At 35.6% G+C, this 19,720-nt stretch overlaps 1 protein-coding gene across 2 annotated transcripts in view; it reads left to right on the top strand.

Moving 5' to 3' along the window:
• The window catches only part of WWP1 (WW domain containing E3 ubiquitin protein ligase 1), a 36,869-nt gene extending 17,151 nt beyond the window's left edge, over positions 1 to 19,718 (top strand). For both annotated transcript variants that reach the window (XM_010087452.1, XM_010087445.1), the window contains exons 8-23: positions 236 to 331; positions 998 to 1,172; positions 4,479 to 4,533; positions 4,634 to 4,718; positions 4,817 to 4,945; positions 5,881 to 5,953; positions 6,044 to 6,115; positions 7,122 to 7,210; positions 10,139 to 10,298; positions 13,118 to 13,251; positions 13,345 to 13,485; positions 15,047 to 15,167; positions 16,373 to 16,477; positions 17,698 to 17,794; positions 18,110 to 18,182; positions 19,354 to 19,718. In XM_010087452.1, coding sequence (XP_010085754.1) covers positions 236 to 331; positions 998 to 1,172; positions 4,479 to 4,533; positions 4,634 to 4,718; positions 4,817 to 4,945; positions 5,881 to 5,953; positions 6,044 to 6,115; positions 7,122 to 7,210; positions 10,139 to 10,298; positions 13,118 to 13,251; positions 13,345 to 13,485; positions 15,047 to 15,167; positions 16,373 to 16,477; positions 17,698 to 17,794; positions 18,110 to 18,182; positions 19,354 to 19,453 — 1,705 coding nt within the window. In that variant the 3' untranslated portion in view covers positions 19,454 to 19,718. The remainder of the gene's footprint in view (positions 1 to 235; positions 332 to 997; positions 1,173 to 4,478; positions 4,534 to 4,633; positions 4,719 to 4,816; positions 4,946 to 5,880; positions 5,954 to 6,043; positions 6,116 to 7,121; positions 7,211 to 10,138; positions 10,299 to 13,117; positions 13,252 to 13,344; positions 13,486 to 15,046; positions 15,168 to 16,372; positions 16,478 to 17,697; positions 17,795 to 18,109; positions 18,183 to 19,353) is intronic.
• The last annotated feature ends 2 nt before the right edge of the window (positions 19,719 to 19,720 follow it).

The raw sequence follows: 19,720 nt of genomic DNA, 5'->3' as shown, positions 1-19,720 counted from the left end.
ATTGATGTATGCTGGTTTTATGGACCAAGTCCCTTCAAGAAGTCTTTATGGTGATAACAGTTCAAGTAGGAAGTAACTGATATATATTCTAGTGTGAGTTCTCTTTAGTGTTTTAGAATGAGTTTTGGATCACAGTATTTTCATTCAATACCAAGGTATTTTTTGGCTTAGTGGGAAATAAGTCCTAAGGAAGCATTTTCACCTTGACTTACAAGAAAGTCTTTTTCTCTTGAAGGTGGGAGCAAAGAAAGGATCCTCATGGTAGAACCTATTATGTTGATCACAACACACGAACTACAACATGGGAAAGACCACAGCCATTACCTCCTGGGTAATGTAGACTTTTTTGATTTAAATATGATAAAGGTACTATTTTTGGGTTGGTTTTTTTTTTGGTTTTTTTTTTTTTTTTTTTTTTTTTTTTTTTGTGCAGGAAAAATTACAAGCTTTAATAAGCAGCTCATTGAAATTGTATCATGCCTCATATATTCAGAAATTCTAGCTTTCAGTTAATTTTGAATGATATTAATTGCACCTGTTGTCATAAGAATGCTGGTACTGTATATGTTTGGTCTGCTCACTTGTTCAAGTACAGTTACTGAATTATTTTTTTCTTCCTTTAAAGCTTAAGCATTAGCGAATGCATATTTGACCACCTTTATTTAGGTGGCACTGCTAGATGTAGTGCGCTGGTTTCAGACCTCAGATTTCCAGGCAAAGTGTTTTCTGTGAAACCTGCCAATATTGCTTATGGTCAGAGTTAAAAATGAGGTGACAGAGAGCTGGCCATGCTATTGCTTGAAGTCTGTGTTTGCTCAATGTGGTTGTCCTTCTACCAGTAAAGTTGGGGACTACTTTTGTGTACTTCAGAAATTAAAATCGTGGCAGTGACTCTAGTACTTCATTCAAGTACTGTCTAGGGACTTAGCATGAAGAGAAAATTAGTGATGTAATATTACTGAAAAATTTAGCTGTTAACATTTGTGTTTCTTTAAAGCTGGGAAAGAAGAGTTGATGATCGTGGGAGAGTTTACTATGTGGACCACAATACCAGAACAACAACGTGGCAGCGACCAACAATGGAGTCAGTCAGGAACTTTGAGCAATGGCAATCTCAACGGAATCAACTGCAGGGAGCTATGCAACAATTTAACCAACGATACCTCTATTCGGTAACTTTTACACAGAATTTAGAAATTAGTATAGAGGTATAGGTATACGTTTTGTTCTTCAACTTTTTTTTTCTGAAGTGATTTTATAACTATTCAACCATACGTGTTACGAGGTGTTTGGTATCAGTAACTCAGATTCTGATTCTGTTGAAAAATGTTAACAAAAAGTCATCCTTAAAGGCAAAAAATACTCCCTTCTGAGTCTGTTCCCTAACTTGAGCCTTGTGTACTTCATGATACTTAAGACTTTTAATTTCCATAACTGAAAAGGAATGTAAAAGCTGCATTATGGGCATTTTGAACATTAAATGGCCCTCAAAACTGTTTTAGTGATTAGAAGTCATTAATTAGTACAGGTGGCAATGCTTTTACTTTAAACTCATTTTGAGGCTTATACATCTGGTTCAGCTCTAGAATCTCCTACGTGGTTTTCCATTTCTCTCAGATAGTTGCTCATTTACTTATGCCTGAAGAAAGTATCATGAGTACCTTCAAAGAAGATGTTTATTGAGTCAGATTTTTCCTGTCTGTGGCTGGATAAATAGGATAGTTGCTTTTTAAGACTAAAGAATGATGGTGCCTACATGTCACTGTAAACTATCCATTTTAAGAATTGTGCTTAGTCTCTTAAAAAAAATCCAGTCTCAGAGGCTTCATGAGTGATATATAGCAAAGCTGGAGTGTTTTAAAGAAGAGACCATTGACGTACAGTCTGAAACAGCCTCGTTGGACTTGGACTCTGTGTATCCACAGACCTAACTTTGCTTTGAATTTGATAGACTTTATTCAGGTACCCCTCTGAAGTAAAGGACGCTGCAGTATTCTTACATTTAACAGTTCTCAGCCTCTCCTTATGTAATTAGACATTACATCTCATCACTAGCAATAGCAGAAACATACGTCACTGCGAATTTTCTTAACTCCTGGAGCTGTGCATCAAGGTCAATTTATCTTGCGCATTAGATAAAGATAGAATGGTCGAGGTTGTAAGGGACCTTTGGAGCTCATCTGGTCCAACCCACCTGCTCAAGCAGGGCCACCTAGAGCCAGTTGCCCAGGACTGTGTCCAGATGACTTCGAAGTATCTCTAAGGATGGAGACTCCACAGCCTCCCTGGGCAACCTGGGTCAGTGCTCGGTCACCCTCACAGTGAAAAAGTGCTTCGTGCTGTTCAGAAGGAACCTCCTGTGTTTCAGTTTGTGCCCATTGCCTTGGTCATGACACTGGTCATCTTTTTGCATCCTCCCTTCAGGTACTTATACGCATCAGTAACTTTTGATGCAAACTGAAGAATAACAGCTGGAATATATATCAAGCCTAGAACTCTTGCTGAGCAACTTTCTGTACTTGTGTACTACTTTGGCCAGTTGCTTAAACACCTAAGAAAACTCTCAGTTTTCCTGATTCTAAGATTTATTTTGGTTTGAGCTAGATTTATTCTCTTAGGGAACAATATTTTTTTAGATTAAATTATGTTTCTTTTTTCATTTAATGATAACTCTTACTGAAAACCACAGACTTATTTCTTAAAATGTCCCATCTGACCATCGGATCATTAAATTAGGATTTGTTTGTGAGACAGAATAGACTTGAAGGAAAAGATAACTTGACTGTTTGCATCTCTTTGGAATTCTAAGTAGTGTATCAGTTGCATACCTAGAACTCACATTTTGTTGGAGAAAAAAAATTGAAATTATGTTAAAAAAGGTGTGATTTTGTTTGTTTGTTTGTTTGTTTCCTTTTGTGCTGCTATATACTTTTCTTCCAGAATTGTTAAGGTCAAACTACAGCTGACTTTTCCTGCTCTGGTGACATACCAGGTCTCTGCCTATACAGCAGTTTATAAGTGAGATTATAATATACTTTTTGGGAAAAAGTGAATTAATACTTTTAATGAGTAAGAGAATGTTTTGGTTACCTTGAGTATTCAAAGCTAAACTATGTCAATGAAGAAAAATGGATAGGATATAGTGATTTTAATTACTTTTATTTTTACCTGGGTTAATATATTGTACTCCTTTTAGCATTGAGTCTGGCTCATCCCATGCCACTGCCTAGTGTTTCAGTGTGGTCTGTTAAATATACATTAGCCAGCAGCCACACACAGATCCTTGGACCCATTAAGAAGATAAGAAATCTCTGAGTTGTGCCACCATTCAGTTCTTTGGCAAACAGCATTTTCTGCTGTGCACTATTCTTCTTATACTCACCGCAGAAGTCTTTGGTTACAGGGTCATTGTGACTGGATACTTTCCAAAAGCAGAAAAGGTTAACTGCATTTGCTGCTGAGATAATGATAATTCTCTGTTCCCATCTAGTAGCTGGTGGCTAGAACAAAGAGGCAGCTTGATTTTGAGTGTAACTATAGCATTTACTTCTGATCTTTGCTCTGTTTCTGTTTCACAGGGAAAATGTCGTAGCTTATTTTGCCTGAATTTGCTTTTGTAAACTCTTAAGTGGATTTGAGATTTTTGGATTGCAAATGCTATATAAAGCGGTATTGGTAGCACAGTGATCCTTAAGATACTCTTTGGAAAATGTAGATTGGTTCCCATATATCAAAATTCCATTCTGCACTGCCCCGCCCCTCCCCCCCCCAAAAAAAAAAAAAAAAAAATAAAGGCATTTTAGCATTCCAAAAAATTTGTGAGAGGGATCCTTTTAGTTATAAATCAGAGCATGGATCCTGCAGTCTGGGGAATTTCTGCCTTTTACATTCTATTTTTCACATGCTTTGTATTCTTGGGAGCTACTGGGGGACTTCTGCAAATTAACAGTGTATTACAAGCTTAGTATTGTTTTACATAATAATTTAATCTGGTTTTTTTACTTTTTTTTTTTCCTTTTAATCTTACTGTGTGTTGGTATAATTTTAAACCATCCCCATATTTTAATGATTGCAGCTGCATTTGCAAAGAATGACAAAAGTCTGAAAATAGCCAGGCATCTGGGGAAGACAGTGTATTGAGGAAGCAAAAATCCTATGTTGGCAGTAAACATTGTGCTTGGAAATGTTTATTATGGTAAAGCATGTTCTTAAGCAAGAACATTGTGCTTAACTGCTTACACGTGCTCTCTCAAGTTTGCTGTGGAAGGGGAAAAGAAGGTACATTGTGTTGGAAACAGTGGAGGCAAGTGGACAAGTCGTATCTTATTGATATAATTTATGTTTCTTCACAAAAAAAACAGACTAAAAATGGCTTGATGTTTTCTCAGAATGGATAGTCTTGGTAATCTTAAAACACATTAAGGAAAAAAATATGAATAATATTTGGCCTAATTGAATGTCCTCTTGTTTTCAAATAGGCTTCGATGTTGTCAGCAGAAAATGATCCTCTTGGGCCTTTACCACCAGGCTGGGGTAAGTTAGTTAGCTGTTGATTTCAGGAAGTTGACAGTTACAGAAATTTGGAATACAATTGCTGTATAGTGTTTTTTTTTTTTCTTTTTTTTTCCCCTAGAAAGGAGAGTGGATTCAAATGATAGGGTATATTTTGTAAATCATAACACAAAGACAACACAGTGGGAAGACCCTCGAACTCAAGGGTAGGTGTGTATATTGACTGTGCAGATAAAAAGATCTTGCTTAATTCTTGTATGTTGTGATATGGGGGAAAAAGTACTGTCTACAACTTCTTCTGCAGTTTACAGAATGAGGACCCCCTTCCAGAGGGCTGGGAAATCAGATATACCAGAGAAGGTGTCAGATACTTTGTTGACCATAATACAAGAACCACCACCTTCAATGATCCTCGTACTGGGAAATCTTCTGTGTAAGTGAGAATTTAAATATATATTTTTTACATTTTAACTTGCTTAACTAGTTTAATAATGAAGTCTTCTCATACTAGAAAACAACCTATACTTTTAGCTGGAATTGAGCACTAAATTATGAATAAATTGTTTTCTTGTAAATTTAATATATTTTTAATCTTTGTCAGTTTATCTATGACACACTGCTGTACTACTCTAAGGTTCAATAGTTTTTATACTCTTTTCAAATACCAAGATTGTAATTGTTCTATGAATAGAGAGGGGAAGTGAGGTAAGCTTGATTAGTGAACTAATGTAACTAATAGTTAAATTTTTAAAGAAACAACAAAAAGTTATAGTGAATATTGCTTATAGTTGTACATTAATGTCTAAAGAAAATAGTTCAAATTCTTTTCAAAAATTCTACATGCAGATCTTTTTAAAAATAGTTTAGTCAGAAGTATTGACCCAGCCTATGGTGGCTGTCTTAATGTCTTTTAGGTGGGGTAGGGCTTACTTCTCATGGCGTGTTGATGGCCTTTCATTTAAAGAGCCTATAGAGTATTGCACTAGAACTTCCTTCACAGTTCCGCAAGCAGATGAATATATTAAGCCTAATTTAGCAGTCTTTCTCTCCGTGAAGACAGTAAATTAGATGTCTCTCCTTTAGCTGGCTTGTAATTTGTACAAGATTGATAGGGATTTGAAATCCTCTAGACTTCTACCTTTCTCTCAAGTTTGGTAAATTGACTAGCATCTTAAACAAACAAACAAATAAATAAGTGGGGGCAGAAAGGAAGACTGGCAGACCAAACCATCAGTTGCATTTTATTTCTTATCATAACTTACTGTAACATTTTTTGTGTATTTTTGAAATCCACATGCTGTTGTTTAGCATCGAAACTACTGTTTGATGTCTGTATGGTTAATGTATCTCAAATATATTTCCTTACAGAAATAAAGGGCCACAGATTGCTTATGAGCGTAGCTTTAGGTGGAAACTTGCTCATTTCCGTTACTTGTGTCAGGTACTGATTAAGTAATTATTTACTTTTTGAAACTATTTGAATTTACATTTATATATGCTGTCTATTAACGTTATTGCCTTATGATTACAGTCCAATGCACTGCCAAGTCATGTGAAAATCAATGTATCCAGACAGACTTTGTTTGAGGATTCCTTCCAGCAAGTAAGCCTGCAAAGATTGTTGTGTTTGTTAATGAAGACAAAGCATAAGAACAGGAATGGCCATAGACAGTTCAGACTAATGGTCCTTCAGGCACAGTAATCTTCCTCTGGTATTAGCCAAAGGGGGATTCTTAGGAAGACTGTAAGAACATATATAGCATTTTAACAAATGGTCTTTCAGCTCACAACTGTTTACAGTTAAAATGCTTCTTGAGCTTGATGTGGTTTCTGGGTACTTAATAATCCTCAAGGGACTTCTGTGAGCTTGTCTGTGCTCCTCTTGTGAACTTTTTGCACCTACAGCATCCTCTGGTGAAGATTTCCCTAGCTTAACCACATTGCATACCATGTTAATTTAACTACATCGGGTTTGCTTTTCTGATTCCTGCATGTGGTTATATACATTACAAAATGTTGTTTTCTCCAATTAAAACTGGTGTCCCACTTTGTCCTTCAAACGTTAAAGCTGTGTAATTGAAGCTTACAGTTCTTGAGCTGTTAGAGTCTGCAGCCAATATATGTTCCTTCCTTCTTCTCTGTAAAAATCACAATTCTTGCCACTGTCACCACTTCAAAACCTTCTGGGAAGGATTCTCTATAAGTAAAAAGTATATTTTTAATGAAAGTATATTACACCTATTTTGGATTAAATTACTTTTTTAAGTGATTTGCCTAACGCTAAAAATCTGTAATATATCAGATGAAATGCCTTTTCATCTGTTTTCCTTTAATGAAAATGAATGCCTTAGGAGGGGCAACCATATAGCGATACTTTCCATATGTGCTCTCCTACTTGTTAGCAGTCTGCTGCTCAGGATTTTAGGTCTGAGTTTGTAATTTTGTGTGCAGTTCATTGGTGGCATGTTCCGTGAGTTGGTCTAAATGCTTGTCAAATATGTGTAAACATTTGACATATATGGCATTTCTGTATCAATTAAATAAAATCTGAATAAGAAGGAGTGATGGTATTGACAATGAATAATTTATAACTTATTATTTTTTTATAGATTATGGCATTAAAACCCTATGATTTGAGGAGAAGATTATATGTTATATTCAGAGGAGAAGAAGGATTGGATTATGGTGGCTTGGCAAGGTAAAAGAAACTTTGTTTAAAATAGTCTTTATTTTTTTAATAGCACTCTAACCTTGATTTCTGATGTCATTATGTTGGCAAAGAAACTTCTTGCTTTTGCAGTCTGTCTCTGGTTACCTTTTTAGCTCCCCTTAATGTATTAAGGAGGTGGAACTGGCAGCACGAGGAGAAGAAGGATTGGATTATGGTGGCTTGGCAAGGTAAAAGAAACTTTGTTTAAAATAGTCTTTATTTTTTTAATAGCACTCTAACCTTGATTTCTGATGTCATTATGTTGGCAAAGAAACTTCTTGCTTTTGCAGTCTGTCTCTGGTTACCTTTTTAGCTCCCCTTAATGTATTAAGGAGGTGGAACTGGCAGCACCTGGCTATTGTTATGGCTTGTAACCTTGCATTAGTAAAACTTTAGTCTTGGTTCTTCAGTTCTTTGACAAAGATTGATGTTTAAATTTGAATTTTTTAATGCCAGCTAATTGCTCTAGACTGAGTTATTTCAGAAACTTTCTATCAGAAAGTTCCACTTTCCTGGCAGTGAGGACTGTGGAAAAAATAAAGTGTTTTGTTTATTTGGAAAAAAAACGAGCAAACACCAGATTGTGGCTGATATGAACAGAAAGGACATAAAGAAGAAGAGAATAGTGCAGACATGAACTAGCAGCAGACAGATGAACTAAGTAGGCTGCACAGGAATGTGAAACAGCTAGACTACAGGTTTTTCTAGTATCTGAAGTAGAACTTGGAGGAAAAAATCTGATAACAGTAAAACCATAGAAAAAACGTGTTTCACCTGTTGACCGTATAGAAGACAACCACTGACTACTTCTGACAGTTACTTGACTGAAAAGTTACTATTAGGATAAAATTTCAGTACTACTACAGATCCAGGGAATTAGAAGTAGTCATAGGGGATAGAGTTTTTTGTGTTTGGTTGTTTTTTTTTAATGTAAAGGTGTTCTCTTTTAGTTTTCTTCTGGTTTTATGTAGCTTACTGTCTTAAAATTAAGGTCAGTGAAAATGTTTAGTATTTGTAAGTAACGAAGCTTGCCTCAAAAGGGAGAGTTTCTTTAGATAAGTGGGTGGTTATGCTTCTGAATTACAATATCTCATAGGCTTTTGGGGGGTGACTGCAGAGAGGAATCCAATTTTTGCTTTGCATGAGTTTTGTTTCGTTGATGTCCCTCTCATGATGGCCCTAGGCATAGGGTGGGAACTAGGAGAGTTCAAGGAGTCTGTTCCAGAGAAACAAAGTAGTCCAAAGAAGTGATGTTAGGATAATTTAACTGAAGAGTGTTAGTCAAGAAACTAGCAGAATAAATAAATAGCTAACAAATACATAAGTAGTACATTTTCATAGTTTCATTAATAAGTCTTGCTCAAGATTTTGTATGTGAAATTGAGAAGCAGCAAGGATCTCATTGTAACTTGAGATGAGAATTCTTAAGTGACACTGAGCAAATGTTCATGTACTGACTTGCTAATGTAATACTGCATTAAGACAAATATAGAAAGCTGATGCACCAGATTTATAACCTGTCTCTCAGCAGACTAAACTCAGTATTCCCTTCAAGATTTTTACCTTTTGTTTAGCAGGACCAATCTGACACTGTGTCCTGTGACTAGTTGTAGCTGTTGATGTGAAAAATTCATTGCTTCTGCAAACTTCTTGTTCATGACTGATTTCTTTGATTCCTCCGTTGTTACCTGGTTTTGATCTAATTTAAATGCCTTTTAAATTTGATGCTTCTATGCCAAGTTAGTATAATTGTCTCAGTACAAAACTTGCATAGAACGCTGTACAACATTGTTGTGCTTATTAAAAGATACACAGAACCCCATTAGGGTCATTGTATCCTAGCTGCCTTTCACTATTTACTCTTTCTTCTTGGCCTTTGGGTTGGAAGTGCATCATAGCAAATTCATGACTTTAGTTTCATAGAACTGTTAGGAGAAATATGCCAGCAAATCTCTCATTTGTATTCCCTGATCTCAGGTAAATATAGGGATAGAAACAATGCCTCTTAAATGTGACAGCTGAAAGGCAGTGAGGATGGAATTCAGTCCCTGCAGTTATTATAGAATATACTTTTAGCTTTTTTTGCGGCTTCTCCCTAAGCCTGGTTGTTCAGTTCCAAGCACTTAGGGCCTGATACAAAAACTCCTGAGTATATATGACTGCTTCTGAGGGCTCTCATTATATGCAAATACTATAAAGCAACAAATATTCTAAAAATCAGCTATCCTAACACTGAAATACCAGATTATGTTATTATTTCAGGTCAGATGAGTTGGAAACTATGAAAGTGGTGAATTACGTGTATTAGTTAAACCTCAACAAAAATGTATTGTCACATTGTCATGTCCTGTGGGCTGAACTGGTGCATGGTAATTTGCTAAACCACAGCAACTCAGTGTGTATTCTGCTGTCAGACTGGGGAAGCAAATAAGGTGTGCTGTGGTTTGGGTTTTCTTTGTTTTGTTTTGTTTCATTTTGTTTTACATAGGGGGTTTATAAGCACTGCCCATGGAATAACCTATAATCTTTTTGAATAAAGATTTGAGTTGTATACAGTAGAGCAGGCATGAGGAGGATAAATACTGTGGACTGGTTGAGGCGAGGACTCTGTAGGCAAAAATGTTACTAACATGCAGCTCAGACCTGTGCTATGAGGGTGTGTTCAAGGTGACAAACTTAACAATAATTTCTAAACTTTGGAAACCATGAATTTCTAACATTGTTGTTTTTAATAATGATTTTTTTTATATTTAAGAAGTGTATAATGCCATATATTATTCTGTGATTCTAACAGAACACTGTATTACTTTTCTACGTTTACTTATATTTTGACCATTTTGCTAGTTACCTAAGAGGAATGGTGATAAACATCTGTATTTGATGTTTTTTATGTGTATACATGTTTTTTTTCCTTAGAGAATGGTTTTTCTTGCTTTCCCATGAAGTACTGAATCCTATGTACTGCCTATTTGAATATGCTGGCAAGAGCAACTATTGCCTGCAGATAAATCCAGCATCAACAATCAATCCTGATCATCTTTCATATTTCTGTTTCATTGGGCGCTTTATTGCCATGGTAGGTTAGATTTTTAAGGTTTTATTATTTGCTGTAGCTATACATTTATTCCTGAACAGTGTTTGTTTTTACAGTTATTATTAATCTCTTAGAAGTGGAAGATTAAGGCATGTAAGGTTATTGAGCCAAATAACCTTCTCTGAGAGTTAAGTCTCTACACGCTCAAGTTTCGTGGGAGAGTAATGAAAGTTAATATAACATTCAATATAATATTTTGTTTTTATCAATTGGATGTGTGTACTTTATGCAAACTGTGGTTTGATTGAGTGTCTGAATACTGATGCTCTGAGAAATATGACTAGTATTTTCTGAAAAAGGCTCCTCAGTTAGACTTAGTATACCTTACTGTATTAGAAAAAGAAGTAATGTGTGGTGTACAGTGAGCCTTAATTTAAACATATGTGCATGAACACAAAGGTCAGATACTGAGGAGAGCAGAAGCTGGCAGGGAGCTGATTCTCTGCCATCAGATTTCTCTTAAACTACAAGCTGACGAGGCATGTTGTATCACTTTTTCTTCTGGTATCACTGAGTCAGTTTTCTACAGTGGACTCCTGCTCTGTCACATTTCTTTCCTTCCATGTAGTGTTACAGTCATCTTTCCACATAATCATCATGATATCTACAGGTAGCCCTCAGCAACATCCCTGAACCTGATGAATAGTGAAACCAAAAAAGAGTAGATAAAAGTGTATTTTCAGATTTAAGAGACTGTAGTCTTCTCCTGTTCAGGCTTTTTGTATGAAATTAGAAAAAATACAAGCAAAGTGTAGAAATAGAAAGAAATAGAATAGAATAGAAAAATACTTTCAAATTTAAAATAAGTTAGGTTTGGGGGTTTTCTGGGTTTTGCTTTTCTTATAGATGCTTTTTAAGAAACAATTTTTTTCAATTCTGATGATAACATCTCTGATTTTGAGTATTTTATGGAAAAGTTCCTCATTTCTGTGCTGTCGTGAAAATGTATGTAATTGGGTTAAAGCTGTGAACTTTTTCTTTCTTTTAGAATGCTCAGCAAGCTATAGTGCCTTAGCAGGAAGGTGGGATAAAACCCATTAGGTTCTAGAGCCAAATCCTGCTTCTTTTAGTTGGTGATTTTTGATCTTGCACATAAGATAAATCCATAATTGAAATGTTAACTTTAGGGAAACTACTTCATAAAAGTACAGGTCATAGAAGAGAACTTAATTATAGTATTTAGTGTAATTAAAGGACAAACTTTTCTTTCATTAAGTATTTTTGTATTTTTACTTTAAATTCTTTACGAGGGGCAGGAGAGAGAGACCTGTGTAATCTGCCTCCTGGTCGGTTGCAAGGTTTGAGTATATTCATGGTTTAGAATGGATGGCACTTCCTACAGTACTTCCTGAGATACCTTCTAGTGGCTCAGGTAATAATGAAGTGGGAATCATTTTAAAGGACTTTAGATAGGCTTTTTAAGTGCAATTGTAGTTTCTGTCCTCACAGTTCTAAAATAGTCGTGGTTTTCAGATCATAAAGACTTCTTTTGGTTTTAAGTACTGAAATGACCGCAGACATTTTCAGCTGAAATGGAGTTAAACATAAAGAATACGTCTTTCTCTGTAACAAAAAACTGTTAAATGAGGTTGGCTGAGGCAACTTTTGTATTCTGCTGTAAGATTATCATATACATTAAATGAGGTGATTTAAGAGCTTACTTTTGCAAAAAGCAGGAAATCATATGTCTGGATACTGCACCTGACATTGAATTTTTCCATTTCTCTCTCGCAGCTCACTCTCCCATGAGAAGTATAGACGAGTTTAAAAATAAAAACACAAACAAACAAATAAATAAATAAATGCCTCTGAGAGAACCTTTTTAAGCTCTCCTAAAGCAGAAGAAAATGCATACTAGAGTAAGCCTTAGGGGGGAAATCAGAAGGCTGGGAGAAAAGATGGAGCCTTGCCTTTTTCTGGAGGAGATGGGCCATTACATCGGCTCTGCTGCTCATAGAATTTCAGCTGTAAGGAAGGACAAGCAATGAATGTCATACACCTATGTTTAGGATGATTTTTTAAAGAGATATTTTAGTGAAGAAAGTATACTTGATAAGGATGAGGACAAAAATGTTTTCATAGTTATAGCTGTGCTCTGTTAGCTCTCAGACGCACTGAGTCAGTATAGAGGTTAACACTCTGTGTGTGTAATGCTGTACTTCAGTACCAGAAATTATCTTACACCCTTTGTGCATGCTTGGTGAGACAAGTGTGACCACTTTTTTTTTTTTTTTTCCAATTTCATTTTTGCAGTAGAAGGGAGAATCTCATTTCTCAGCTCTCTTACACACCTATAAAAATGTGATTCCCAACGCTCTTTCCGAAGCAGTCTGTGATTGAATTTTTAAAACTGTTTTTCATGAGCTGCGGTAGCGTTGTATAAATTGTATAAAGGATGATTTTGCAAGATGTATGTATGTAGTAAAAATGGCAGTAGTACTCAAGCACGATCAAATGGGATCAAATAACTCTTGGCATGTATACCTATCCACATAATCAAGAGGAAACTCAGTAATGTCCTCTTTTCATAGACTTCATCCTTTTATGAGAAGATTTTTTTTTAATCAAAGAATTTCTAAATTGTAATGATAACATATGCTTGAATAAATTTTGTAAATTAATAATTTTTTTTCTCCCCATTTAATGTAATGCTTTGTTCTTTTTTAAATACCAGGCTGCTACTGCTGCTTGGTGCTTTTTATTATTTGAAGGAGAAAGGAAAAAAAAGAATTCAAGTCCTGAAATACTTCAGTAATTCAGTAGTTCAATAAAAGATAAACAGACCTTTTTCTGTTCAACAGGCATTGTTTCATGGGAAATTTATTGACACTGGTTTTTCTCTGCCTTTCTACAAACGAATGCTGAGCAAGAAACTTACTATTAAGGACCTAGAATCTATTGATACTGAATTTTACAACTCCCTAATTTGGATAAGGTTTGTAGATTATTTGTGTGTGTGTGTGTGATGTTTTATGGATTTTTTTTTTTGTTTATATAGAATTCATTGTTTTTTTCTGTTTTCATTCAGGGATAATAACATCGAAGAGTGTAACTTGGAGATGTACTTTTGTGTGGATATGGAGCTCTTAGGAAAAGTAACCTCACATGAGCTGAAATCAGGAGGTTCAAATATCTTGGTAACTGAGGAGAACAAGGAAGAATATATTGGGTAGGAAGGTGTAGATGTTGTAAAAAAAGTGTTCCATTTTTCTTCTGTTGCTCTAGTCTTTTTTGACAGAGTATGATTTGGTTTTGCCTTTTTTTTTTTCTATTACTGTGTAATTCTTGGGACTGTTATTGAAATGGTATCTTGATATATTTTGATCTCTCCTGTTCTCCTGTTCCCTCTTCCCTCTGCTCCCTTCCTCTCCCCCACCAAAAAAAAAAAAAAAAGAAAAAAAAGAGAAGACCTGATAGGGAGAAGATGACCTATCTTGTTATACAGTGAGAGAACAGGTGAAACTGAAACTGAACAAACCTATTTTCAGTAACTTCAGGTAACAAATCCAGGAGGAGGAGAGAGAAGGCATGTATTTGACAGAGGATTTAAAAATTGTTCAGAACTTTGCTGTCACTGTGGAAACTGAAATTCATAATGGTGTATAATGTGGTGGGACTTCAACTGTTTTTCCTCTTTATTCTCTTTATTTTGCTCTTTCCTGCTTGTCTCCTAATCTTATCACTGCCTTTCTTTTTCTGAACCTGTATTTCTGATTCATCTATTCAGAGTGATCTCTAAAGCAGATGTACACAGATTGTTTTCTGTGATGCAGAGTATGTCCAGTGCTGCACATAAAGTTCCCACTTAAATTCGCAGTCTTAATTTTCTCAGTGAAATAGAGTCTATAGTATGTATATATATATTTACTGTCCTTTTTATCACTGCCTTTCTTTTTCTGAACCTGTATTTCTGATTCATCTATTCAGAGTGATCTCTAAAGCAGATGTACACAGATTGTTTTCTGTGATGCAGAGTATGTCCAGTGCTGCACATAAAGTTCCCACTTAAATTCGCAGTCTTAATTTTCTCAGTGAAATAGAGTCTATAGTATGTATATATATATTTACTGTCCTTTTTTTTTTTTTTATTCAGAAGTGGCTTGACCATTTTAGTTGAAACTTAAAAAACACTACCTCTTCCTCCAAATCTTAGCATAAATCAGAAGCTCAAATCAGAAAATGACTACTCTTTGTTGAAGCTGGCAAAGTAGTCTTATGCTGGAAGTATTGGGCAACCATAGTGATAAATATTATAAGCAGCAGTATTTATTTTTATTCTCTGCCTACATGGTGTTTTTTGCTCAAGAACAGAATATTTTAAAATCAGTGGAAATTCTTCTTTTCTACCATTGAAACACTAGGATTATGCACTTTTTAAGCTATAGCAAATTTTGCCATAACAAAATCATAATGCCCAAGGAGCATTATTTTCATGAAAAGGCTGCTGAATTTTGATTAGTGAAAGGTTAATAATAATAATTTTTTTTTTTTTTTAACTGGAAGGGTAATCTAAGTACAGCTTGCTGCTTTTACTGTTCTCTTCAGTTTGGAAATTTGTGACAATATTAGCATGGTAGGTCCCTTATAGTCTGTGGGATCGTACAGTGTAAGAAAGTAAAACTGGAGGGAGCATTACGTCATGGGAATGCATGTGCAGTCCTACATGTTTGAACTTCTTCATGTTGAGTGCTAACTGATGTTTAATTTATGTTTGTTTTTTTCCATCCCAGGCTAATGGCTGAGTGGCGATTTTCTCGGGGAGTTAGAGAACAAACCAAAGCTTTTCTTGATGGTTTTAATGAAGTTGTTCCTCTACAGTGGCTACACTATTTTGATGAAAAGGAGCTGGAGGTGAGGTTTTCTGTTCAACATTTTTACCTTTTGCAAAGGTAATACATATGGAATGATTAAATAGATAGGTCAGCTTGAATTTCTCATCTGTGGCATGCTGCATTTGATAGCTTCTGGAACATGGAGTATTTAATAGGAGCGGTGTGGGTAAATCATGGTGAAAAGACAGTGTATCTGGAATTGGTGTTTTATGGTGCTCAGCAGTTGGGAATTTTAGATTCCCTTCTCAGTATTAAAATGCATTTTGCACGTTTCTATGAAAAGATCGGAACATGAGGTTACAGATGGATTTATTAGTTATAGAAAACTTTTCTGTCTGTGGTAGATGGGTAGAATTACCTTGTAACATGGCACAGAAGCTGATTCTGGTGTATAATGATTGCGTAGTTTCAGATACATAGCCTAGGATAGGTTCTAGGGTTATTACACTTAAGGAGAGAAAGGTAAAGGAACCAACAAGGTTTGAAACTGAATTTTGCAGATCCTCAATATGTAACCCAAGGGCTGGTAACAGGAATCACTTGCATGCACCATGTTTACTTAACAATCAGCCTACGTTTGCTGTTGGGATTCTGATTTGGAGCAGGAACAAAAAGCTCTGTAGTGCTACGCTTATTTATTTCTGTGAGACCTGCCAAGGATAATGAGCAGTGTTCTGATAGCATCTGAAGTTAAATGGGAGTTTTTCCTGAGAAAGGACTTTGATCTATCTTATTTAGTGTTCAGTTTTCTAGGAGGCTTTGCCTTTAGCACTTTCAGCTTTCATTGTCTCTCATAATGAATACTTTGCAGACTTATACTTTGCAATATGCTCTATCTTTACTAATAGTAGCAGTAGCAGCAATGTAATCATCATCATATTGGAATACAAGGCAAAGTTTTAATGGGAAAGGTAATATCCTCTTTAATAAAAAAATTCCTTATATGGGAAAGGTAATCTATTTTAATATTGAATGAGTAGTCTTAAGAAACTAAGTTTCTGTTATGCAGGCTTTCAGACCACTTAAATACATAAACAATTTTGGAGTTCTGTAAACTTGGGATAAAGGAAAATCTGACTGTAGACTAAAATGGAAAAGTTACCAGGCCTTTTTTTGGAGGAAGAACCTCCATTTTTGTTAGTATGTCTCACACAAGATACAAAATTAATACTTAATTTATGTGTGTAGACATATGTATTATCAAGTAATCACTCTCTTTTCTAGGTTATGCTCTGTGGCATGCAAGAAGTTGATTTAGCAGACTGGCAGAGGAACACCGTTTATCGTCATTATACAAGGAATAGCAAGCAGATCATATGGTTCTGGCAGGTATGTTCACCAGTAAAATTTCTGACTTCTTTGGATTTTGTTTTGTAACACAAACGATGTGGGGTGGAGGGATGCCATCTGAATGAAGGTTCTTGCTGCTTCGTTTCTTTTTTCAGAGACAAAAAGGAGGATTACTTGTTCTTATGAAGCATACTTTAGGGTGGAAACTGGCAGTCAGCAGCATTACACTTGGATGGCTGGGTCATGAATACTTTTTCTGTATCTTGTCCTTCTTATTGATTATACAACAATAGTTTGTGTTGTTAGCAGTGATCTACCTTCTAAATGTCCCTATATGTAGTACACCTGCACATCTGAAATGACATATATTATTTATGATTATTGTCATATTAACTGTGCCAGTCTAGCACTGACTGATTATAACACAAATTTTAATGAAGTTGGCTAAGAATTATTTTCAGAAAAAAACCTCCAAAAATGCTATATGGGCTTCTAGTTTCTGTGAATTTCCCTGAAGAGAAGTCACAGCTAGGCAGTTCCTGTCTTGTGATAAATCACCATTTTAGAGATGGATTTGACCAAGTTACTATAAGAAAATGATGCAAATCATTTGTTTCCTAGCTTATTTATACTGTCAGGATAAGGTTAGATCTTGACAGCATGATCTCTTTTTAAGAAGCTTGGTACTGAAAGAACCAGAAGTTCAACGAGCTTGGATGTGGTTTCAACATTTATAGAACGAAAGTACTCATTTTGTTATCTAGTTGTGTCAATACCACCTCTCTTACTGAAGTGTTCTCCGTCTTGCCTCTCTTCCCTTTCCCAGTGAATTTCCTGACAGAGAGATGCAGCTGTTACAGATGGCATTTTCTCTCACTGAGACTGCCACATGCAGGATATACTTCAGTCTTGAAATACCCAGAGCCTGTGGCTAGGCTATTGCTGTGTTTAATCAAAATAGCTATAGTCTTCATATAAAGCATTGGCATTATTTATATTTTAGTGTAGAATAAAAAAGATAAAGATTCTTCTTATTTGGCATTCCCAGTCTTCACATTTTAACAGTCAACAGTGCATCTAACCTGCAATCATTGTCTTCTCCCTCCACCCACAATTTTACTGAACTGAAGAAAGGTAAACTGTTCGCAAGATGGTGACTTTTTAAATTGAATTATACTTTTTCAACAATTTCTGTGATTTTTGTTTTTTTGGAGCTGTATTAAGGATTTCTATTAAGTAATTTGAATTTCTATGCCTAGTTTGTAAAAGAAACAGACAACGAGGTTCGCATGCGACTTCTGCAGTTTGTTACTGGCACTTGCAGATTACCACTGGGTGGATTTGCTGAACTTATGGGTAAGTAACAGGTGACCAGAACTTTTATACTGTAGCTGTTCCATTTGCAGATGAACCATGGTGCAAATGTACAGATAGCGGGAACTTTATGTACATCAGTTTGGATCTAGAAGGGCTTTTTTATGTCAGAAATCCCACAAATACATTTATAAATGATTAGGAAATTAGCTCACTTCTCTGAGAAGAATGTCATATTCAGGTAACATTGCGTAGCGCCTCATAAGCTCTGTCTGCGGTGTCTGAGTTGTGTTTTATGCCACGTATATGTCATGTGTGCTACTTGAAAGAAACACTTTGAAAAATTTTCTTTTCTAGGAAGTAATGGTCCTCAGAAATTCTGCATTGAAAAAGTTGGTAAGGAAACCTGGTTACCAAGAAGTCATACTTGGTGAGTTATTACATGTAAACTTTATGTACCTTTAGCGGTTTTCTCTTCTGGTCTTGCATTTACAAGTTCAAATGAAATCTAATTTGAATCAGTTCTCTATTTCCATCTTCAGCTTCTTTGATTGCTCTGACATGCTGCTACTGGAAACTCTTCTGGTTGCCCTATTCTTAAATTTTGCTACTGCACTGTACACAGTTTGTTAGTATCAGATCTATCAAAAGTATATCATCATCCTTCTTGCACCGAACTGAGAGGTGTTCCCTAATTCTTTATTTTAGAGAATATTAAATAATTGAACAAAAGTCATGTTGGTATTAGGTATATACAGTTATGAGATACACTTATTGTACAGGAACATTTTAAAAGATAAATGTATAGTCGTGAGAGAAAGTAGTGTGAAAGAAACTACAGCAAATGTTCAAAACAAGGATGCTTAGCCAAGAATGCAGATACTTTTTCCTGCCAGGCTTCAGTCTATTACAGCTTGGCATTCCAATACCAAACTGGTGCAACAGGCACACACATCAGTTTCCCATATATACCCTTTGGAAATGGACACACTGTCCTTTGGCAACATTGTGACAATGGTGTTCATCATACTTTTAAATTGCTTCAGGGAATCCTATTTTACCATTTTCTCCACCGGTGCTGGTTTTTCAAGTGATGATTGCAAGAGTTAAACATCCTTCCCTCCAAGATAATTTTGGGGAAGACATGAAATGAAACAGAAGTTTGGCAGAAGCCTTCTAGGGCAGCATGTTGAGGGACAATAAAACCCCCATATCCGGGCATGCGTGGGAAGGAGAAAAATTCAGCTTTTTCATGCTCTTGTTGGAATTTGGAGGTGCATTAAACTAGGTGATATGAAACTTCATGGTGAACATTTCCTTTTCTGTGTATTATAGTTCTCTGTATCTTGGGCTGTCTTTAGTTTTCAAAGGTTCTGGTTTTTATCTGATGTGATAAGAGTCTTTTGTTTCTTAAAGTACTCCTCTCAAACGTTGCCTTTTTTTACTGTTCATAGAAATGTCAAGGCAGTGAGATTGCACTGATTGCTATTTCTTCATTTCTAAATGTTAAATGAGAACATTTGTAACTTCTATAGCAGTTGAGTTCTGTAGTGTTCTACGTGGGATTTAGAGAAACTTAACATTTTTTTTTTTCTGCTTAGTTTTAATCGTTTGGATTTGCCACCATATAAAAGCTATGAACAACTAAAAGAGAAGCTGCTCTTTGCCATTGAAGAAACAGAGGGATTTGGTCAAGAGTAGAAGTGGCTTCTAGTCAAAAAGGAGATATTGCATAATAAAAGGCCCAGCCAACTAAAATTGCACACTTAATTGTATATAAGCTTTTTGTTCTGTACAGTGATCTTTCTGGAACTCTAAAAGTATAATTGTTCTCCGTTCTTCCACAAAGATATGCAAAACAGTTCAGCCTTTTCTACTTTTATTTATTGCCCTTCCAAAAGACCAGAAAAAACCCTCATAAATTTTGAAAGCAGACAAGAGACTTATTTAAAATATATATTAAAAAAA

The sequence above is a fragment of the Pterocles gutturalis genome, unplaced genomic scaffold (genome assembly GCF_000699245.1).
Source record: "Pterocles gutturalis isolate BGI_N339 unplaced genomic scaffold, ASM69924v1 scaffold13391, whole genome shotgun sequence".
Lineage (NCBI taxonomy): Eukaryota > Metazoa > Chordata > Aves > Pterocliformes > Pteroclidae > Pterocles > Pterocles gutturalis.
The sequence above is the reverse complement of the archived record's forward strand: the minus strand, read 5'-3'. Positions and strand labels throughout refer to the sequence as shown.